This window comes from Eschrichtius robustus, chromosome 3 (assembly GCF_028021215.1).
Source record: "Eschrichtius robustus isolate mEscRob2 chromosome 3, mEscRob2.pri, whole genome shotgun sequence".
In the NCBI taxonomy this organism is placed as follows: domain Eukaryota; kingdom Metazoa; phylum Chordata; class Mammalia; order Artiodactyla; family Eschrichtiidae; genus Eschrichtius; species Eschrichtius robustus.
Window position 1 is genome coordinate 156,331,179 of NC_090826.1, and position 23,026 is coordinate 156,354,204.

Here is a 23,026-nt window from a genome sequence, read left to right on the forward strand (position 1 = left end):
ACCAGATATCTGGAGGGGCTATGGGGCAGCAATAAGAGCTAGTCTTTGGACACGTTACGTTTGAGATGGTTGTTAAACGTCCACATGGAGAGACCAAATAAGCAGTCAGATGTTGGAGTCTGGAGTCTTGGGAAGAAACCCAGGCTGGAGGCAGACACTTGGGGGTTGTCAGCATATAGAGAGTATTTAAAACGATGGCACTGGACCATCTGCAAGCTTAGTTTCAACTACAGAGAAAGTCTGTGCCAAGAGTGAGATCTGGATGTGTCGGCTGAAAGGGAAATGTGGCCTTGTGGAGGGAAGGGAGACCCAGAGGGACCCACAGGATGAACCAGCTGTTCAGCCCTTAATGAGCAAGTATTTTTTTTTTTTTTTTTTTTTGGCCACATAGCGTGGCTTGTGGGATCTTAGTTCCCCGACCAGGGATTGAATCCGGGCCACGGCAGTGGTGCCGAGGTGCCGAGCCCTAACCACTGGACCGCAGGGAATTCTCAGTGAGCAAGTATTTTGCCTGCAGCAGCTGCCAAGTCCGCCTCTCACTGCCGAGTCAGCGGATGCATTTTAAAAGTCAAATTAGTACAGTCCTGTCAAGCCAGGGTCTCTGGTCCTAGAGCTGTTTAGCGAGGAGGGAGAGTGGGAACCTTGTAGTCCTGAGGCTGTGTGAGTGGGTGCGCGGTGGGCACTTTCTCGGAGGCTGGTGAGGGTTTGTTGATGTTTGCTGATTGGGAATGCAGTGGGGAGGGGGTGGGGAGCCCATCAGCTGGGGAGCTTCTCCGCAGGCTCCTGTTTGGTCTTTACACTGTCCCCATGGTATCCAGGAGGCAGGCAGGGTTCTCTTCTTGCTGCTGGTGGAAGACAGGCCAGGAGACTCTTGGGTGAGCTCACTGGGGGAGGGGTCCCTGGGTTCAGGGTGGGAATGGGGAAAATGGTTATTCCTATGACCTAATAAGGACCTTTATATCCTTATTTAGAAATTTCATCTTTCCAAAGCTTTGTCATACATATACTCCCTGGTTACTCCTAATAACATCCCTGTGAAGTTGTCAGAGCAGGTACTGTTATTTCCATTTTACACATGAGCAGACTGAGGCCTACAGGAATCAGGAGGCTGCTTGCCTAAGGGTACCCAGCCAGTTCATGGCAGAGAGGAGACTAGACCCCATGTTTCTAGCATGTCCACAAGACCAGACTGAGATCTGAAGTCACTAAAACCACCAGGGACCATTTTATGCAATTTCCATTATGAGCGGGTTGCCTCAGCCCAAGGACGGTGGCTTTGTCTCTTGGTTGCAATTTCCCCTTCAGTTATACATCCTTTCTGATCTGGCACTGTCCCCCCAGGGATGGGCGTGGCCCTGGGGGATGCTGAGAAGAGGGGGTGCCTCTATGTCCTGAGGAAGGGGGTCTTCCAGCCATCAGTAAACCCTGCATGGTCAGCTGACTCCCCCAAACCCAGAGGCCGTTGGCTGGTGTGATAAGCTGGTGGTGGTTCCACCCTGGTCTCTGGGCATGAATAGAAGGGATTCTTCTCTCTCTAGTAAACATAGCTCCACATGCTCTCTGCAAGCTCCCTGGTGATTACTAGCATCTATTTTTAATTCATAAGCCTCCCCCACTACCCACACCCCTTGCCATTGTTTAGAACTTAGCAGCTGACTTTCAGACCAGAGCCGGCCCTATCAGGGGTTGAATTACTGAAACACCCTGGAGGCAGCTAAAGTTCCTTAGCTGTCCTGTGAGGCTCACCCTGGCCCCTCCCTAAGAAAGTAGGGGACCTGGAGCCCCAGGGAGAGCAAGGGTGCAGCAGAGGCACAGAGAAGGGTTCACAGTCCCAGGAAGCAGCTCAGTCTTAGTGATGTTGTTCGCCTGTCATTTGTTCCCTCCAGATCTACTTGGTTGTCTTCAAGGTTGTTTCTTAAATGATTCCCCTTTCAAAACAAAAACAGATTGTCATCTCAACCTCGCCATTCTGCTTTCTACTATTTGTGTGACACTGAGCAAGATAACCACTCTCTGTCTTATGTCTATAAAGTGGAAAAATTAAGCCATCATTATTGGTGCACTGGGGCATTGGCAGGTAAATAGAGAATGCAGGTGACATCTGGGTTCCCCATCTGTGTGTGGCCGTAACCTCTGGAAATCTGGGCCCTGGAGTTTTCAGCAGGAACCACTGGTTATATGTGCAGTGGCAATGGAATTGGACCTCCTGGTTCCTCAGCAGATAAGTCTCACTCCACTTCCCGGTCTCTCTTTTGCTGAGCAGCAGTCCCTAGAAAACATAGTGTACGCTCAGAAAAATCTAGCAACTCTTCTGTCCTGCCTTGATAACCTGCTCCCAGACTTTCAGAGAGTGGATTAGCCCCTGCAGGGGTCAGAGGCTTGTTTTCCCTTTCTCCCACGTTTGGCTTGGTCATTGATTGCCTCTCGGCCTTGTTCAAAAGCTCTCTTCAGCTGTCGCCGCATTCAGAAGGCTTGCGCAAGGTGCTCCAGCTGGAGAGTCTTGGGAGAGGAAGAGTGCAGGAGTGCTGAGTTCACAGCCAGCTCTACCAGCCTGGCCCCTGACCTTGCCCTGGTCATCCTTCCCCATCTGTGCAGCGTGGCTGGTCCCCAGAGGATGAGGAGCAGCATGGGTTGGGGTGGTGGGAGCCTGAGGCTCACAGAGGATGTCCAGAGCCTTAGGAGACCAGCACGGAGTGCTCAGTGGCAGGAGGACTTTACCGACAGGCCAGCCTGCTGCCCCCTGGCTTCGAGGGCAGGCAGGGCGGGAGAGAGGACCAGGTGCTGAGAGGTGAGGGGGAGAGTGTGGAGATGATGCCACGATGGACGCTTCCCCGTGGCCTCATGGAGGTGTTATCTCCAGGCCCCAGACGGGGAGACCAGGGACGTTCCGCCCATCACGTAAACCAGAGCAGACTCTGGGCAGCCTGTCCTGTACACTCCCCCGCCGGATTTATCCAACAACAAGATTTCTCCTCTGCCCTAATAAATAAGGGGCATAAATAAGCACCCCTGTTTACTCTGAGGAATGGCAAGTGAGGGGCTGCTCTTAGCCCTAGGCTTTTGCCAAGAAGACAGATCTTGGCAGGTGTCGAGGAGCCTGGTTTTTTTATGTCTGGAAGCCTACCGGTTCAGAGGTGGGTGGGGCCAGCTCTGCTGAGAGAGGTTTCCGAACAGGTTCCCTCGGCAGCTGGGGGAGGCTGGACCGTTCATCTGTGAGGCCTCCTGATGTGTCTGAGCTTGTCGCCCAGGTTCCGTGGGAGGCCGACGGGGCCCTGTCCGGCTGGCCCATTGGCCTGTCCACACAGACGCATCCACCTTTAGAGCTGCGTTACACCCTTTCCGTTCAGTCGCTCGTGTACATGCGCCGGTCTGTGCCAACCTGGACCCACATCCAGTGGCTGGGGAGGACAGCTGCCTTCTCTGTTCCCCTCTTCCACCATCTCTCATCCCCTCTTCCCTTCTCTCTTCCTCTGTGTGGAAAGGCTCCTTAGGCAGAGGGGCAGCCAGCCCAGCGGCCTCAGGAGGGCCTCCCAAGGCAGTGCCCACGCTGCCAGCCACCCGCCAGGCCACGGCAGGGCAGCTCTGTGCTTCGCCATGAACCGCTGCTCCCTGTCTCGGTGATTAAAAGCCCCTGTTGCCCAGTATATCTGAGGTACCTGGTGAGTTAAGTTCTTCCTTTAGTCCGATTTGAGTTCCTCATGTTCAGGTGAAGCCCCCTTGCTTTTTAGGGGTCCTGTCCAATCAGGAGAGGGGCCGAAAAAATGACTCTGCCCCTTACCTAAAGCTCTGACACCGGAGATCATAGGCAGCAGCAGCCTCTTGACTTTAGAGCAGGGTTTTGGACTCAGTTGCCCCAGCAGGCAGCTGGCCTCTGGAACTAGCCTCTATTCGTCTTTTCCCTACTGACATCCATGACTTTCTTTCTAGATAGAAAGTACCCAGTGCTCTCCAGATTAGCTCTGGCTTCTGGGAGTACAAAATTCCCCTAGGTACAGGGGGTGAAGTTAGATAACGTCCAAGTTACCTAGCAAGACCTGATGTCATGCCTTCTCTACCCACCTGACTCTAAGCACAGCCCCAGGGGTGGGGGGTGAGATGCTGCCAGCCCAGACACGGGTGGGAGACAGCAGTCAGGCCCCCAGCCTTACCCCCAGGAGCCTCAGCCCCCTCAGACACGCCCCAGTGGAAGGTGTGCTCAAGGTTTGGGTGATAACAGAGCTGATAACAGCAGCAAGAGCAGCTCTCTGTCAGCGGTTCCAGATGATGACGAGCCAGCGCTGGTGATGTGGGCATGGGTCCTGGCAGCTAGCACAGGTCTCCCCAGCCACCGGGCACATTCCTCTCTGGATGCACCACATCCCTGAGATGCGAAACGTGACCCTGGTCTCTTCTGGTGCCAGATGAGGCAATGGAAATACAGTATCACTTACCTGATCCCTGCTCTGCTTCTTCTTTCTTTTCATAGGCACAGTTTGGGCTTTCTCTGTGCGCCACAGGGCAGAGGACTCTGAAACAGGAGCAGTGATGTGTGCACACACCCCATTGCATTCCTTCTAGGCTCCCAGGGAACCGAGGGCTCCCCTGAACTGCAGTGGGGGCTGGAGGCAGTGAGCAAAGTTCCTGGGAACAGAAGCCTTCTCTGACTTCCCTTCTCTCTCCAGTGGCAGGCGCTGTGGTGTTGCAGGCAGCTTGTCTGACTGTTCTTTGCCTCCAGCCCTCCCGCCGCCCCAGCTCCTGCACCCACATCCTCCGCATCCTGAGTCTGATGCCCCTGATTCTTTTGTCCCTCTGACCTTCCTCCAAGTCTGGATTTGGGGAGTGTGCTCACTTCAGGTACCCCACCACCGGGACCCCAGAGCTGGGCCAGTATCCATAGCTAATGAATAATTCAGCATGATCCGCAGAAGCTAAATCAGATCCTAAGTGATACTGTGACCAGGAGGCCTCCTTTGGGTGGCCGGAAAGGCGAACCCTGCCCTGGAAAGAAAAGTACTCTGTAATATTAACTTCATTATATAAGGTTTCTTTGCTGCCTGAGAAGGCAGCTTCAGACCCAAATATTATCTGGGTGCCATGCCTGTCAACTGGCTCCTCAAGGGTTCAGGGCATTGTGGGCACCCCCAGGCCATGCCAACCATGGCCTTTGACGTGTCCCTTTGAGCCCACTGGGCAGCATGCTGCAGTTTGCAGACTGCCTTGCTTTCACATACATTTCTCGTTGAATCACGTCAGCTCATGGTAAGCTCTGAGCCCTTGAGTCAGCAGGACGCCCCAAGAGTTCTGTGTTTCAGTCCTCTGCTTTTAGAAGGGAGTCGTCCTAAATTATTCTTGGCAAATAGGGTGGGGTGGAGGGCGCTTTGCTACCTAAAAACTGCCCAAAAAGGAGACACTGCTTCCTCTCTGGGTCACTTTCTCCCAGTCCTGTTCCCAATGTCGCCTCCCCCAGGGAAATAGAGTGGCTATAGAAGGCATGGAAATCGTCCCTCTTTCCTACCCAGCTGGCACCAGTTTTGATTTTCCTAAAAGGGACCTAGGTGTGTGGTCCTCTCCACTGCCCGGCGTCTGGCTCATGACATGAACTCTGTAACAGGAGTGTCCATGTCATTAGACAGGCCGAGGACCCATGGGCGAAAGAGATGGCCTCCTCCCTCCCTGGAAGCAGCTGCAAGGTGGTGTGGTGTGTGCACGCCCCACAGCGCTCTCTACTCTGGCCTTTCCTGTCTGCTTTGCCAGCTCATGTGGCCAAGCCTCTCCACATGCTCCTAGGAAATGCGCCCACCTTAGTTGCTCTAGTTCATCCTGAAGAAGATGGCCCTTCCTCCTCTGTGTCCCCAGAGGGAAGTAGGGCTCTTTGGTGACATGAGTTTCTAAGAAAATGGACCAACTGGCTGACTCTAAGAGTGGGTGTTAGGGGAGGGACCTTTGGGTACTGACCAGTTCCCAAACCCCCATTTCCAAGAGGTGAGCATTGGAGCAGCTGCCAGCCTTTCATGGAGGAATTCTAACCGGGAGATTTTCACAGCACATTTGGAGCCTGAAATTTTTTGAAGACCTCACCTTGTATTTGAAGCTACTAAATTTAGCTGCTCTTCAGCATTAGTCTTTGCTCTTGAAGCCTATGACTTCTCAAGTTTCCCACCCTTCAGAATGTGTGTGTGGTTTGTGCTTTTTTTTTTTTTTCCCCCAGGAGAAAGAAAAATAAGAAGGAAGATTTTTTTAAAGAATGTGTGTTGGGGGGGCGGGTGTGGGGACCTGAAGAGTAATAACAATGGCAAAGGAAGAGACAAGAAAAAACTTAATATTTAAGAGTATTAAAGAAAGAAGGGGCACTGCATGAAAACGAGGGGAAGAGGAAGAAAAAACTAAAGGGGAACCCAGGGAAAGTGAGGGCTGAAACCTGCTGGGCGTGCAGAGGAGAGCCTGGCGTACAGGACCTGGGCTTCCTTCAGGGTCCAGGCTTCCTCCAGGGGTCCCCTTCCAGGATGACGGGAACCTGTCTGTCGCCCTGGACTCAGGCTAACTTGCGAGAGCGGAAAGAGTGTGGCCAGAGACACCTGCCTTGGCTCAGCTGCCTGAGCCTGCAAAGGGCCAGCAACTGCCCTGTCCCCTGCTCAGATGGAGCCTGTCTCTGCCGGGCCAAAGAGGAGGTGGCAGGGTAGCCAGGACTTGCCAGGAAGCACACTTGGTGGCAGTTACCCAGCAGCACTTCTCTTTCCACAAGGACAGTTGCTTGGTGGCTAATGTCTTTCCATAGCCTGTCGCTTTAGTGCAGCTGCAGTTCTTCCTGTGTCCGCCTGCCACTCTCAACTTTGCTCCATATGTAGCTACTTTTTGGCTTTTTCTGTCCCAGGCGGAGTCTTCCAGGCACCTCCTAGAATAACTGTGGGGTGTGTGTGTGTGTGTATACATACGCATGTGAAGGAGCCTCAGGACTAGACATTTCTTTCTTTTTTTTTTTAACATCTTTGTTGGAGTATAATTGCTCTACAATGGTGTGTTAGTTTCTGCCATATAACAAAGTGAATCAGCCACACATATACATATATCCCCATATCTCCTCCCTCTTGCGTCTCCCTCCCACCCTCCCTATCCCATCCCTCTAGGTTGTCACAAAGCACTGAGCTGATCTCCCTGTGCTATGTGGCTGCTTCCCACTAGCTATCTATTTTGCATTTGGTAGTGTATATATATGTCCATGCCACTCTCTTACCTCGTCCCAGCTTACCCTTCCCCCTCCCCGTGTCCTCAAGTCCATTCTCTACGTCTGTGTCTTTATTCCTGTCCTGCCCCTAGGTTCTTCAGAACCATTTCTTTTTTTTAGATTCCATATATATGTGTTAGCATACGGTATTTGTTTTTCTCTTTCTGACTTACTTCACTCTGTATGACAGACTCTAGGTCCATCCACCTCACTACAAATAACTCACTTGCGTTTCTTTTCATGGCTGAGTAATACTCCATTGTATATATGTGCCACATCTTCTTTATCCATTCATCTGTCGATGGACACTTAGGTTGCTTCCATGTCCTGGCTATTGTAAATAGAGCTGCAATGAACATTGGGGTGCATGTGTCTTTTTGAATTATAGTTTTCTCAGGGTGGATGGTAGTGGGATTGCTGGGTCGTTAGTCATTTATTTCAGTAAAACCTATGATGTGTCAGGCGTTTTTACTCATGTTCCCATTTGATCCTCCCCTCCCTACAGCCCTGGGAGATAAGGATCATATGTACGATTTCGCAGCTGAGCTGCAGAGAATCTCCAGGGCTCAGCTCACCCACCCTCTCCTCCAGCTCCTGATGCCACCGGTCTCATCCCTGAGGCCTTTTTCTCCAGTCTTCTGTTTTGTGGGTGCTGCCGCCTCCTCTTGCAGTTGTGAAGAGGCGTGTACAGGGCCTGTGGAGGCCGCATTGCTAGCGAGTGGTGGGGTGAGGAGTCACAGCAGGCCTCCTGACCCGAGCCCTCTGCCGTGGGCTGAAAGGTGTAACCTGCCCCCAGGGAGCGAGGTGTCTTCCTGCAGCACTCTCATCTCCTGCCAGGGCTTTCCAAGCCCCCCTCCCTTCACACACCCCTCCCAGTGCAGTGGTAGACACTGAGTCTCAGAGCCTGTGCTCACTCCACCAAGCTCCCATAGCAGGTATGGAGCTGAGACCCAGACCCTGGGCATCACCTTTTCCACCACGTCATGGCACCTTGGGCTCCTGCTTCCCACCCCCAGAGCAGGAAGCTCTACATCCTTGGCAGATTTGGGAACGTTTCAGACATGTTAAGACAAGAACATACTCTAGAGGAAAAGGGACCTCTCTCCTGCTGGTTTGCCTGGCAGACATCCCCCTGGTTCCTGTTTGTCCCTTTTCTCTTAGCAGACTAATGGTTCACCCTGAGCTCCACCCCCCTTTTTCCTGTCCTTCAGTTACTGTGCTGATGGGTGAGTTGTCCCTGGAGGGGAGCTGAACCCTCCCATTAGGGAGATGCCAGATACCACCTCAGGGTCTTCTTGGTGGTGCAATGAGGCCTCGAAGGAACCTCTTTCTGGTGCTTCTGAGCCTTCATGATCCTGGGCAGCTGGGGAGTGAGACCTTGTGAGGTGTCATGAGAGCCCCAGGACTCGGCTTACTCAGCCCCCTCCTCGCCTCTGGGCTTCTGCTGCTACTGCCTTCTCCTTTTTCTCCTCCCCCTGTTTTGCTTGTAAGAAAAGGTTACAAATGTTAGCTTGGCGGAGCCTGGAGAGGAGGGGGGCAGAGGAGGGATGTCTTGAGTGTGAGAAGACCAGGCTGCCTCCGTGGCTACCTAGGACAGACTGCAGTAGATGGACTGCTTTCCATCTCAGCTCAATGGGATAGATCAGGCAGTCATCTACAGACGTTAATACTAGGGAGGGTCAGTCTTATGCTAGACGCAGTGAAGGGCCCGGATATAGTTAAGATCTGATCCCTGCCTTCCTGGGAGCATTAAGACCTAAGACTTGTTTATGCAATAGGAACAGTGCACATGCCCAAAGCATAAAGAAAAAACTCAAGTACCATAGGTGGGAGGTCATTTACAGATGTGGGAAGCTGCCAGAAGTGTCCCTGACCCCACATGTCCCTGACTGCTTATGCTTGAGCCGGCCCCAGGACTTGGGACCTGAGCGTTGTGCCCTTGCTAGGCCCCTGTCCTCACAAACCCCAAGTCATTGCCACCACAAATGTTTGTAAGGGTTCCACGAGCCTAGGGTGTGGTGACTTCTGCTTTTGGTGTTCTGGCTGAGGGCCCTGGCATTGGGCCCTAGAGATAGCACTGGGCCCTTATCTCTGTGCACCTTCTTGAATTTGGACCGCCCCGTCAGCGTGATCCATGCCGATCCTTAATATTTAAGCCCTGAGTCTCTCACCAGGCTCAAGCGGGTGCAGAATCTGCGTCGTCTTTGGTGATTCTGCTGTGGGAAGCTGCCCTTAGAGAGACCCAGCAGACACCTGAGCTCTGCTGGCCACCCCGGCACCCTCCTCACAGCTTGCTCTCCGCAACTGTGGGCCTCTGGCCCCCTCTGCTGGCCGCTCACGGGATTTCTTGCTGGGACTGTCAAGATGAAGTCCAAGGAGGAAGAGACGGCTGTGAGTTTACCATCCATGTTTTATCTTGGGTGTTTTTGCTGGGTGTTGGCGGGGGGGGGCGAGGTGGAGGGGGGGGGGTGACGAATGGGAAGCAGAAGCTAGCGGGGAAGTAGCTTCAGCGGTGTCCAGAGCAGAAAGTCGATTTCTAGGATCTCAGAGAAGAGGAAATCCCCTGGTGAGGCTGGCTGCTGTCTGCTTCCTCCAGGCAGTTATTAGAGTAGGGAGGAAGCCTTGGGAGTGATGGTGCCTTCAGCCTATGGACAGGGCAGCAGGGAAAGAGGCAGAAGACTGCAGGCTGAGCTGGCTGTGTTAGCATCTGCCAAGGAGTCCCCTCCAGGCTCCAGCCTTTTTGGCTTTGAAGAGCTCACTTCCATCCTGGAAGCCTGGCTAGGAGGTCCACTTCTGTTCTGAGGCTGAAGAAGGGAGTTCATGGGACTGTGCCTGTTTGTGAGAGGGGCTTCTGACAGTGAGAGGCATTTGTGTACGTGCATGAGAGGAGGGGAGGGGAGAGGAGGGGAGGGGAAGGCAGGGGCGGAGCATCCATCCAGCTGTGTGAAAGAGGCAGGTGCACGTGTTGCCATGTGTTTCCCCGACCTGCCCCCCAGGCAGGAGTTGCTGTCTGTCACACCTGGATGTCCTCATGAACACTGGACTCATAGTGGCAACAGCTGGACTTGGGGATGGGCAGGGTGGAGGAGGGCACCCACTTGATGATCCTCCCTTCCTCCTCCCAGATGGGAAGGAGCAGCCATGAGCCCCAGGGAGGGGGAAATCTCCCAGCGCAATCCACCCGTAATCCCCAGGCTGGGCCTCAGACTGGAGATGGCGGCTGCAGAGCCTGGGAGCTCCGGCACACCTGCTCGCAGACCCCGGCTTTCCTTGGCAAGCCCCGTGCTGCCCAGGGACTGTGATCCCGGGGGCCTGGCACAGCCTGCAGAAAGCTGGGGCCTCAGGGCCCCTGGTACCCCATCACCAGCACGGCTTTGGGAAACGGTACCCACACAGGTGAGGCCCTGGTAGGGATGGCGGTGGGGTTGGGGGATGGAAGAAAGCCATTTCTGCAGTTCGTCAGGCGGGCTGTGCTCCCCTCCAGTCTCTTGGGTTGTGGCCCCCTCTCCTCTTCTCTCTCCATTATAGAGATGGGAGAAGGGAGGAGGGGTAAACACCAGGCCTCCAGGGTTAGGCTGACCGGTGCTGGCAGGGCCCTTGGGGTTGGGTGAGGGAGCCCTGGCACAGAAACCTACAGAAACCAGTGGCCAGATGTCACTCCGCGTGGGGCCAGAGGAGCTGACATGAAATTAAGCGGAAGAGGTGTTCCTGGTTGTGGTTGCCTCTGTCTACGGAGAAACAGTGACCGGGAGGGAGGAATGTGGAGGGCCAGTGAGCACGATCCCAGTAGGAGGGTCCGGAAGGAGCAAAGTGCTGGGTAGTTAGAGCTTTGGGAGAATTTGGAGGGTTGAGAACAAAGGAGGCGCCAAGGTGGGAGGGCAGCCCCGGGGTTCCAGCCAGGGTGTGGGTATGAGGAGGCAGAGGGGACCGCACAGCAGGACATTTGTGTGGACAAAAGGGCATTGTTCTCAGCAGGGCAGGGAATGAGGCGGCTGAGCCGAGGGTGTAGTTTTGACTAGAGCCAAGGGGTGGACCTATCAGAAAGGACTGGAATCCGAGGGCTAGATGAGAGGAGTGTGGCTCTGCCAGGAAGAGTCACCCTTAGGATCAGGGTGGGAGGAAGCACTTGCTGGCTGCAGGTGAGGCTGATTGAAGCCTCCACCCAGTGCACGGCTGCCTGGAGGTTGTAGGTGCTGCATGAAAGGATGCGAGAGTGAGTTTCCTCATCTGTATGGACTCTGCACCCTGCAGTCCCTTGTAGCAGCGTAAAATTCCTTGTAAAGCCGCTGAGGGCACTCATGCAACGAGGAAGGGGCACTGCAGGAAGAGCCAGGTCCCTCACGCACCTGCCCTTGAATCCCTCGTGTGGCGGCTGGGGTCTCACTGCAGGAGTTTTTCATCTTACTCTTCCCCAGGGAACAGACCCAGGTGTATATATATAATATATACTCCTCCACGTGTACCCCTTTATCTAAGCATTTGCCTCTCTGTCCTCTGGAGAAAAGCCACTTGGGCTCCCAGGCACCAATGGAACCACTGGATCAGCTGGTGCCTTCCCCTCCCCACCCCCCCTGCCTGTTCCTGCCCCTCCCCGCCCCTCCCCCACCTGGCTTGGGTTAGCTGTGATAATGCCTCCAGAGCCGGGGTTGAGCAGCTTCCTGCAGTATCTGGGAGAATGGGGGCAACCCCTGGCTAAGGACCAAGGGTTGGCATAATCTTCCCAGTCTGCTCTGGTTGGAACATCAGGTTGGTGTGGGAGATGTCAGGTTGCCTCCCTCCCAGCTTCATTGTAGGGTCACACTGCCTCTTTGGGCAGGGGGCGGGGTGTTAGCTGGCCATGGCTGTTCCTCTCCATCCTGGCCTGGCTTACCTCCCTTTTCCTCGGGGAACTAGTAGAAGAGGGGAATCTGTGTGTTCTCCATCCTGAGAAGGGTGCTCAAATCAGAGTCACAGGGCCAGAAGTCAGCAGATGGAAGCATCTCTGCTGAGTCACCCGGGCCTGACAGGCCTGTCACACTCACCCGCGGGGCTCTTAGTCACTGCAGCCCAGGAGCAGCACCCTGCATGGACCTCGGCCCATCTGGTCAGACCCACAGACAGCAGGGTTGACACCTGACTCCATTGCTCTCCGCCCTGGGAGGCGACACACAGGCCACCTGTCCCGGGATGACAGGGCCACCCTGCTCTCCTAAAGGGAAGCATAGGAGCCCCAAAGCTCTTTTCTTTCCTCTTTTTTTTTTCCCAAGAGTGACCTTAGTGTTGGCTTTCCAACCCCTGAGCAGGTAGCTAGGACAGGAATCATCTTCTGTGTCGGCTTGCTCTGGGGACCCTGACAGGAGCACTTTGTAAATGTAGGAAGGGGCTGCCTGTCCCTGGGGGAGGGGAGTCACAGGCTGGGAGCCATCTGCGGTCTCCTGGGAACCTGGGAGTGCAGGTGTGGAGTACGCATTCCTTGCAAGTGTGATCGTTGATATGGTCCATCTTGAAGCATGTTTATAATGTGTTTGTACTGTTGCTGGAGCAATAGACCCATGATTCACATCTCACAGCTTACATGGCTAGCGTCCTTCCCCTTTGCACTGAGTAGCTTCATGTAAGCCTGGATGCTTCTGTCCCAACAGTGTCTGCCTCAGGGGCCCAGGCTGCCGGGCCAGTGTGTGAGAGGAAGACCCACGTCCCGTGTCTGGCCGGGTTAACATGGAGATGTGAGCTCAGGCCCCGGAGGAGGTGGGAGCCCTGTAATCTGGCAGAGCGCCTAATCCGGCTTTGCTCAGCTCTGCTGGAAGCGGGCAGGGAGAAGAGTCTGAGGGGCTGTGAAGCCTCGTGGAGGGGGTGCTCCCAGGGGTGTGTCTCGCCAGAGCAGGGAGACGAATAGGGAAAGTTGTGCCCTGGACACTTCTGACAACGTCCCAGCTCTGGCTCTTCCGGAACATTCATCAGCACTTCTCGGACATCACTGTCTGTGTAGAACAGTGTCAGTGACCTCAGCCCTGGCTGGTGGGCACCCTGAGCAGGGAGTGTGACCCGGCCTCCGGGTTGCCTTGTGTGGATGAGGGTCGTGGAAGAAGCATGGGCCACTCTCCACGTTTCTCCTCTTCTTAGAACTTGCCCCCCTGTGCACAGGGATTCCTCCTGGGGTCAGGTGCCTGCGGAGTGTCCGGCCCCTCTCAGGCAGGAGAGTAGGGTAAGGAGGCCATGGTGCTGGTGGCTGGGCATGGACAGAGGGCTGGGTGGCCTGGACCGTGTGAGGCTCTGTGTCAGTTTCGAGAGAGGAACAGCAGTGCCTGTGTAGCCCACCCACTGCCGTGCTCCAGGCTGGGGGACCCTGGGTGTTTTCACCTGCTAGTGACCGGGAGTTCAGTGATCTGTATTGCTCCTCTTTTTAGTGAGTGAGTTAGAGCTGCTTCTTCCTTTTTTTTGGCTGTGCTGAGCAGCATGTGGGATCTTAGTTCCCCGATCAGGGATCGAACCTGTGCCTCACGCCTGCAGTGGATGGAAGCACAGAGTCTTAACCACTGGACCGCCAGGGAAGTCCCAGCTAGAGCTTCTGCTGTGTTAAAAATGTGCCCATAAGATGAAGGACCCAGATACCCTCCCACAGACCCACTCTGTAACAGGACATGGGCTGGCCCTGCAACCTAGGCCAGCAGATTGAGGGCCCTGGCCTTCCACACCCAGGTTGTGCAACCATCACCTCTATCTAGTTCCAGAACATTTTCATTATCCCTAAAGGAAACCTGTACCCATTAAGCGATCACTCCCCATTTCTCCCTTCCCCAGCCCCTGGCAACCACTAGTCTGCCTTCTGTCTCTATGAATTTAACTATTCTGGACATTTCATAGAAATAGAATTGTACAATATGTGGCCTTTAGTATCTGTTTTCTTTTACTTAGTGTAGTGCTCTTGAGATTCATCCACGTTGTAGCCTATAGTTGTAGCCTGTAGTACTTCATTTTATAATCAAATAAGAGTCCATTGTGTGACTCTACCAATTTTGCTTACCCATTATCCAACGATCAGTGGACATTTGAGTTGTGTCCACCCTTTGGCTATTGTAAATAGTGTTGCTGTGAACATATGTGTACAAGTACTTATTTAATACCTGCTTTCAATTCCTTGGGGCTGCACCTAGGAGTGAAATTGCTGGGTCATAAAGCAAATCCATGTTTAATTTTTTAAGGAACCTCCAAACTGTTTTCCACAGCAGCTGTGCCATCTTACATTCCCGCCAGCAAAGGTGTGAAGGGTCTGATTTCCCCACATCCTCGCCAACACTTGTTATTTTCCTTTTTCAATTATAGCCGTCCTAGTGGATGTGAAGTGTCAGTTGATTGTGATTTGTTTCTGAGCACCTGCTGTGTGCCCTGAGATTGTACTGTGATCATTGCCTTCACGGTCTCATTTTATCCTCCTGACAATCCGTTGAGGTGGGTAGAAATACCCCCTTTTTCTAGATGAGAAAGCTGAGTCCCAGAAAAGTTAATGACATATCTAAGGGCACACAGCTGGTAAGTGACAGAGCCAGGATTCTAAACCGGTGTTTGCTTCCACACTTAGTGCCCTTTCCATTGCCCTGCATGGGCCTTGTATCCTGTCCCATTGCGATTCTTCTTCTTTTATTTTTTTGTGAGCAAATCTCATTCTCCTCATGCTCTGCTTGATTCATCCCTCTTAACAGCTTCCTCATCTTTTTTCTTCTAATGCTCTAATTTTCCTTCCTTTGTTAAAGCATAATCTCTCTTTGTACCTCTGCCTGTCTGTCTGCAGCCTCCTTGGCTCTTCTTCCCTGGTCACCCTGTCTCCCTTTCGTCCTGAAAGTGCGCTGCAGCCTTGGGGGGGTGAGCTTGGGGAGGGGAGGGAGTGGAGAACTCCCTGGGGGCAGGGACAAAGAGGGATGTTCTGTGACTGGAGCCAGCCAGAGGCTCCAGGCATTGTAGACCCAGTGGAGGGGCAGGAAGGAGCTGGGGTACTGCCGCAGAAACCCCAGGCTTGAGTCTGGGCCCCAGGGCAGAGAAGAGGGGCGGGCGGTGGGGAAACGGGTGGGACCCCAGCCCACTTCAGCTCACCACCAGGCCCTGCTGATTTTCCCGGAGTGTCTGTTCTCTCATTCATGGGGATTTCACAGCCAGCTTCAACTCTGCTTTTCTATTTGTAAGCCAGACAGCCACCAAATTGAAGGGTAAAAGGCTCTAAGCTGCCAGACTGGAGCCAAGACAGGCAGGGAATTTGCTCTTTTACACTCCCTCGTAGTCCAAAGCACTTTTGCATTTCACAGCGAGTCCGTGTCTCATTAGGTCCTCCCACACTCCTCCAAGTAGGTGGGACCGACACTCTCCTCTTTATAAAGATGAGCCCACAACCTAGCTGAGCATCGGGCAGTGAGGCAGCCAGATCCCAACTCATTTTCTGGATATTCTTTCTCCCACAAAGAGAGTGGAAGAGAGGGAAAGTGTTGACTCTCTTTGGAAAGCACAGCGGCCTTATAAAGGGGTCAAGTTCTTTAATATTAAAAGCTTTGTGTTGCATAAAGAATTAAATTTTGTCTCATAGTATCAATGTTGAGCAAATTTTTTAGTATAATCTTTTAAATAAACTTCATTTCCTCTGCCACACACAAAAAACATTGTGCTGCCAGATCCAGACAGCACCGATGAGTGCCTCTGTCTGCCTGTGCCTTGCCGAGTGCTTGCTAGACATCATCTTGTGTAACCCTCACCAAAGGCCTGAGAGTAGATATGATTATCCCCATTTTACAGGGGGGAATACTGAGGGTCAGGAAAATCGAGAGATGGGGTGTTTGCCGTCACTGCAGGGAACAGCACAGGAAGAAGGGGTTTCACTGCATGATGCAGTTTGAAGTCAGATTGCTGCAACGAGTAGACCTTGGGACAGGTCATTAAGGGAGACTGTGGAATTGGCTCCTCTGATAGACAAGGTCCTGAAGGTATCAGCACCTGGCAGAGGGCAAAGGGACATGCGGGGAGACCCAAAACACATGTCAGAGGAAAGTCCTGACTTCAGGAGGTATGGGAAGGGATGGGTTTTGTACCCAGCATCCCCAGTGGAACTGGGACCTGAAAAGGCTGAAGAGGAAGCCCACAGAGGAGACACCCTCCCCTGGCTCCTGAGTTTGGCAGGGCTGTTGTTTTTAACAGTGTTTGCCAATAATTTTGCACCTCGGCAGAAATGGAGCCCAGTGACTTCTGCCTGCAATTGGCACGGGCTGCTTCCGGTGCGTGAGCTGTGAGCTGGGGCCACTTTCTTTGTGTTTAACCCCTTCCCCCATGTGTACCTCACCCTGCCCCCACCCCCGCATACACAAAAAGAGCGAATATCTGACCCGGCCAGGGGTGTGCTGTGTGTAAAAATACATGGGGTTGAGCCATTTCCTGCTGCTTCCGTTGTTGCATGGCGATAAGACACTGGGACTCGGCTGTGGACAGTGGTCCTCCAACAGGCTGAGGCGGGTCTGGCCCTGGGAGAGTGGGGCTCCAGGCCCGCCTGCTTTCATCCGACCTTGCTTCCCATCTTTCCTATCTTCTGTGACCTTTCCTTCCCCTCTCTCCCTGCCCCCTATCCTTTCTCAGTCTCTCTGCTCCTTTCTTTGTGCCACCCTGATGCACTCAGGAAGCCTGCCTGCCTGCCTGCCTGCCTGCGAGGAAAAGGCGCTGTCCTCTCCCTCCTGCACATTCACCTCCTTCCACGCTGGATGGCTGGTACCCCCAGGCCCCCAGCCTGGGCCCTGCTTCCCTCGGCCTGTGGGTTACTTCTGGGACTCGAGCCCTTGGGGACCCAGCCAGCAGGCAGGTGGGGGTGTGCTCCTCTCCCTGTCCTGGGAGACCGGGCAGGGCTGGGTGCTCCTGCCATCATGAAGCGGAAGAGGTTGCTAACGGCTCCAGGGAGCTGGAAGGTAAGGGCAGGGCTGGGAGAGGTGTCCGCTGAGGCAGGTGGCCCGCTGAGCTGCACTGGGGAAGCCCAGGTGGGGAGGGTGCAGGGGAGTGCTTCCTGTGCCTGCATGGGGCCCGAGTGTAGGCTCTGGTCAGCTCTGAGGGAGAGGCCTGCTCCAGGCAGGAGCCTTATGGAGGGCTGAGTCCAGAGGGACAGTGTGTCTCATCCCTGAGAAATAACCCCGTGACTGCAGTGAAGCCTCAGACCTGCTTGGTCCATGTGATGGGGCAAAAAGAGTTCTGGGCTGCCAGTTCTGTCTTCCTGAAGCTGTTTGTCCCTGAGCAACGTGCTTGAACTCTCTGGGCCAAAGGAGGAGCAGGTCTGCCTAGACTGCATTTTAGGCTTGTTGTGGGGATTGGGTAAATAGCAGATGTGCAAGCCCTTCCTAAATGGCAGCTGTGAGGGAATACTGTTGTCATTGCCGTTATTCTTTCGGACCCTTAAAGTTTCCTGTTCATCCTGCATCCGTTTTCCAGGCAGTGAAACCAAGTCCAGAGTTGTCCAGGGACACACAAGAGACTCCTGTGGGCCCCCTCCCTTGGTTTCCTGATTGACTTACGCTTCTTCTGCTTGCCTTCTTCCCCAGGTCGACAAGGGGGACCTCGTGGCCCTGAGCCTCCCTGGCGGCCCTGGCCATGGTGACACCGATGGCCCCATCAGCCTGGACGTGCCGGACGGGGCCCCGGACCCCCAGCGGACCAAGGCCGCCATCGACCACCTGCACCAGAAGATCCTGAAGATCACAGAGCAGATCAAGATCGAGCAGGAGGCGCGGGACGACAATGTGGCGGAGTACCTGAAGCTCGCCAACAACGCCGACAAGCAGCAGGTGTCCCGCATCAAGCAGGTGTTCGAGAAGAAGAACCAGAAGTCGGCCCAGACCATCGCCCAGCTGCACAAGAAGCTGGAGCACTACCGCCGGCGCCTGAAGGAGATCGAGCAGAATGGGCCTTCGCGGCAGCCCAAGGATGTGCTGCGGGACATGCAGCAGGGCCTGAAGGACGTGGGCGCCAACATGCGCGCCGGCATCAGCGGCTTTGGGGGTGGCGTGGTGGAGGGCGTGAAGGGCAGCCTCTCGGGCCTCTCACAGGCCACCCACACCGCCGTGGTGTCCAAGCCCCGGGAGTTCGCCAGCCTCATCCGGAACAAGTTTGGCAGCGCTGACAACATCGCCCACCTGAAGGACCCTCTGGACGACGGGCCCCCTGAGGAGGCGGCCCGGGCGCTGAGCGGCAGTGCCACGCTCGTGTCCAGCCCCAAGTACGGCAGCGACGATGAGTGCTCCAGCGCCAGCGCCAGCTCGGCCGGGGCGGGCAGCAACTCGGGGGCCGGGCCCGCTGCGGCGCTGGGGAGCCCCAAGTCAAACATGCTGTACGGAGCCCCCGGAAACCTGGATGCTGTGCTGGAAGAGCTGCGGGAGATCAAGGAGGGCCAGTCCCACCTGGAGGACTCGATGGAGGACCTGAAGGCTCAGCTGCAGAGGGACTACACCTACATGACCCAGTGCCTGCAGGAGGAGCGCTACAGGTGTGTGCCGCCCGGCCCACCCCTGGGGAGAGGGGCCGAGCACCGGCTTTCACACTTGGTGGTAGCAGCAGACGGGGGAGCATCTAGAAGGGTCCTGGGCTGCTGGAAGGGGCCAGGAAGAGGCTCCGAGGACCCTTCCACCAGCTTCCAGGGCAGCTGGAAGTTAGGATTATGGGGCCTGTGGAAGGAAGGCTCTGCCTGTCTCAGGAGCTTTGAGCATCCCTACTTGATGATTACATGGTTGTTGTACAAAAGGGGAAACCGAGGCAGGAGCCAGCTACATGGCCTCTTATCTGGAGAGACTCTGGCTAAGAGCACTGACTCTGGAGCCAGGTTACCTGGGTTCAGATCCCAGCTCTACTATTTACTCTTCACCTTGAACAAAGTTCTTAATACTCTCCGTACCCGGTGTCCTCATCTGTGAAGTGGGAATAACGTGAATCCCTGTTCATAGGGTTTGTGAGGATTGAGTCCAAACCTGTAAAGTCACTGTATGTAGGTGTCTGGCATGGTCCATGTGAACATCCAGCCGAGGGTCCTGAGTCAGCCTGTCCCCTCCTTTCCTTCTGTCTGCTCTGCTTTTGCTCTGCGCCTCTCGTGTGGCATTTGGCACTTGCTCCTCGGGATTCTTAGGGACCTTTTCTTTAGTTAGCACTTTTTCTTCTTCATATATGTGAAGAAGGTTTGGAAAATTGAGGGGGAAACCTGCCTGAAAACTAACTACCCCCCCGCCCCCACATAGTAGTCCTCTTCTGATATTTTGTGCCTTCAGAGCAGGGATTGTGTCTCTATATCCCTGTGTCCCTGGTACCCAGGAGAGCCTATTAGCCCAGGGCTTAAGGGCCGAGGTTGTTGACGTCAGTCAGTCCCTGACTCCTCCATTCATGAGCTCTGTGATCTCAGGCAAGTTCCTCAACCTCTCTATGCCTCAGTCTTCTCATCTGTAAAATGGGGATGACACTAGTACTTATCTTGAAGGTTTGTGGGGAGGATCCTATGAGATAATGTGGCTAAAGTGCCTAGCCCAGAGCCTGCATATAAGAAGTGCTGTGTACGTAGTAGCTTTCATTATTGTTGCTGTTAAAATTGGACAGGGCTGGACACCTGGGGTGGGTTGAGTCATTGTTGAGAATGAGTGAAATTGATCCTGGGGGGAGACAAGAGGCTTGGGGAGCTGGGACTGGTGTCATACCTTCTCCCTCTGCCAGGTATGAGCGGCTGGAGGAGCAGCTCAACGACCTGACCGAGCTTCACCAGAATGAGATGACCAACCTGAAGCAGGAGCTGGCCAGCATGGAGGAGAAGGTGGCCTACCAGTCCTACGAAAGGGCCCGGGACATCCAGGTACAGCAGCCTCAAGAGGAATCTGGGAGTGGGCTGGTTCCGCCCCTTCCCCTTAATCAAGACTTCCACTTCCCACCAGCCTCCCCAAATAGTCATCATTAAAGAACTCGGGCCCCTAGCTGCAGCTGATCACCCTCTACCCTGCCTGGCCTTCGGAGGGGGCACAGCATTGTCACCTCCTCTGAGGGGCAGGTAGGGTTTAGGCTGGGGGTCTGCCCGCCCTGACCTCCAATGCACCCACCCCTGTGTCCCTGCAGGAGGCTGTGGAGTCTTGCCTGACCCGGGTCACCAAGCTGGAGCTGCAGCAGCAACAGCAACAGGTGGTGCAGCTGGAGGGTGTGGAGAACGCCAACGCACGGGCGCTGCTGGGCAAGTTCATCAACGTGATCCTGGCGCTCATGGCCGTGCTGCTGGTGTTCGTGTCCACTCTCGCCAACTTCATCACACCCCTCATGAAGACCCGCCTGCGCATCACCAGCACCGCCCTCCTGGTCCTCGTCCTCTTCCTCCTCTGGAAGCACTGGGACTCCCTCACCTACCTCCTGCAGCACGTGCTACTGCCCAGCTGAGCGGCCGGCCTGTCCCGACCCCGTGCTCTCCCCAGCCCCCCGCTGGCCATGCTTCTCCGGGGGAACCCTGGGACTCCCAAGTCCTCGGACTTCTTCATGTGTCCAGTTTGGCTTCCTGCCCAAACTGTCCATTCCAGCAACTTCTGCCCCCTTCTCTGTCCTTGCTTCTTCTGTCCAGTGCCTCCTCCCTGTTGGCCTGAAGGGAGCCGTAAGTGTAGCCCTGGCTGGAGGTGGTGGGGGCGTCGGTGGCCAAATGGAGCAGAGGACACCCGGATGGACTGTTTTGATTATTTACAGTCACACAAGGGCTCCTCCCAGCTGATGCAGATGCCATGGGTGAGGAAGGCCAATGAGAAGAGGGGCAGGAGAGGGCCATGCCTTGGCTTTCCTAGGGAACAGCCCATGCTGGAGGCAGCTCCGGCTTCCTCTTTGTGGAGATGGTCAGGATGAAGGCAAGAGTTTCCACTGGCCCTGGGGAAGCTCCCCAGCTCACCCCTCCCTCCTCCAGAGCTGGGTTGAGGCTGGGTTCTGGGTTGGGCCCTTCTGGGATCTGAAGGATGCAGGCTCTGGAGGCCAGTTGGGTGTGGCTTTGGATTTGTGTGTTCCCTGTTATTCTTTCTGCCTGTCCCTGGATCTGCTCTTTTCAGGGAAAGAGGCCCCAGGGGTCCCGAGCCTCAGCCCAAACTCTTAGGGTTCTGTTTATTTATTTATTTATTTGTTCCTTTGTCCCTTATCCCCCTGAGCTCCAGGGAGAGGTTCCCCCCCCGCCCCACCTCTCTCCCCGGTCCTCTCTCTGAAGCCAGGGCTGCTGCTTGGCTGTCAGGCACTTCCATGCCATTTAGATCTGGAGACTCCTGGCTGGGGGAAGTGGGGCAGAGCCGCCCAGCCCCACTCTCCCAAGCAGAGCCTCAGCCTCTTTTTATACGTCTGTTTATTCTGTATGTGTGTATTTGTGTGGGGGAGGTTGTCTGTCGCTTTCCTTTTTTTAAGGCTCTGGAGTGTTGTGTATGGTTTCTCTTCACATCCCAGCCTCCCCAAGCGCACTTCCAAGAAAAGAGGGGATTTCTCGGAAAAGGAGAGAAATCCCCTGGAACAGGGGAGGGCAGTGCCTGCCAGCTGTTGTGGACCTTCCCGAGAAATAAATATCCTCTAAGTTTTCAAACCATCCCGTCTAGCGTTGGTTGATTAGGCTGTTTCCATGGAAACCACCGAGTCTCTCCCAACACTCAAGCATTCTGGGTAACACAGACTGGACCTCACCTGTTGGCCTGCGGCCTTCATCCTCCAGGATCTGACATTGAACAAAGCATCATCCACCCTTCCCATTTGCTTTTCACAGCCAAAGCTCTGGCCTGGGTGATACGGAGGTGAGATGATGTCCACCCCATCCAGCCCCGCTGGAGTGCTTTCTAGGAGGAGGGGAATTGGGAGAGATTTCCTTAGTTTGGAGAACATAAGCAGCTGGAGGCCTCGATGACAGCAGTCATGCCCAGGTATGGCCACAGGAGGGCAGCAGAGTCCTTATTCAGCACTTTCTTAGGGTTCAGCTCCAAAGACGAGCATCTGTTGGCGTTAGCTTGGCCTTTCAATTCTGTCCAGCCAGAGCAGAGATCACCTGCCTTGAGCATAGAGGCCAGGCCCTCAGTGTCTGCTCTGGTCCTGTATTTCCCACCCCTGACAGTTGAGGGCACCCACAGAAGGCACTGGATTCCCAGCAGGAACCCTGTGGGAGCTCAGTGGGCCCACCTGAGTCTCCCTACTGCGAGAAGGAGATGCCCCCAGTTCATGAAGGCAGGAGGGCTGTAGGGAAAGCACCTACCCCAGACCCCTGGCCCATAATTAGTGCACCTGTGGTCAATTCCCATCTCTCTGGGCCTCAGTTTCTACATCTGTAATATGGATGGATGCAGTAGCTGCTAATTTCAAAGGGCTCTGACATTCTGTGGTTCTGTAGGTCTGAGAAGTCAAGTTACAGGTGTATCCATGACCTTGGGCTTTAGGGGACTTTAGGAGTCAGGGACTGTGCCCTTAACTGGATCAGAGAAGGTGCTGTGCTGGCGCTGGCAGGAGGGCAGCATTGATGGTTCATCTTCACCCTCTATAACCGGGTAGGAGTTTCACCAGGTGACCTTACAGGGCCTTCCAACAATGTCACTCCTGGGCCCTGCACCCCCCATTTCTTTCAACCACACGCACACCTCCCTTGGGGGCCACGGGCTCTGGGCCAGGAGCCCACATTCCTGGGCCCCAGGTGGGGGGTGGCTGCTCCAGGCTGCAGACATTTCCCACATTCCTCCCCAAGGTCAGGTGCCTTCCCTGCATTGGTTCTTAAATGTCACTGCCAGCCACAGTCCACACTGAAAGGGAGGAGGGAAGAGGGAGGCTGGGGGATGACATTCTCAGCTGATCCTGAGGCTGCAAAGTAAACGAACAGCC

General features: G+C 54.7%; 1 protein-coding gene across 3 annotated transcripts in view; it reads left to right on the top strand.

Moving 5' to 3' along the window:
* The window catches only part of TMCC2 (transmembrane and coiled-coil domain family 2), a 35,775-nt gene extending 15,091 nt beyond the window's left edge, over positions 1-20,684 (top strand). For 2 of the 3 annotated variants that reach the window (XM_068541574.1, XM_068541575.1), the window contains 3 exons: positions 17,737-18,677; positions 19,886-20,021; positions 20,279-20,684. In XM_068541574.1, the coding sequence (XP_068397675.1) occupies positions 17,737-18,677; positions 19,886-20,021; positions 20,279-20,590 (1,389 nt within the window). In that variant the 3' untranslated portion in view covers positions 20,591-20,684. Of the gene's footprint in view, positions 1-9,480; positions 9,593-17,736; positions 18,678-19,885; positions 20,022-20,278 lie in introns of those variants that run through there. The other variant, XM_068541576.1, reaches the window with a different exon arrangement.
* Positions 20,685-23,026: the final 2,342 nt, after the last annotated feature.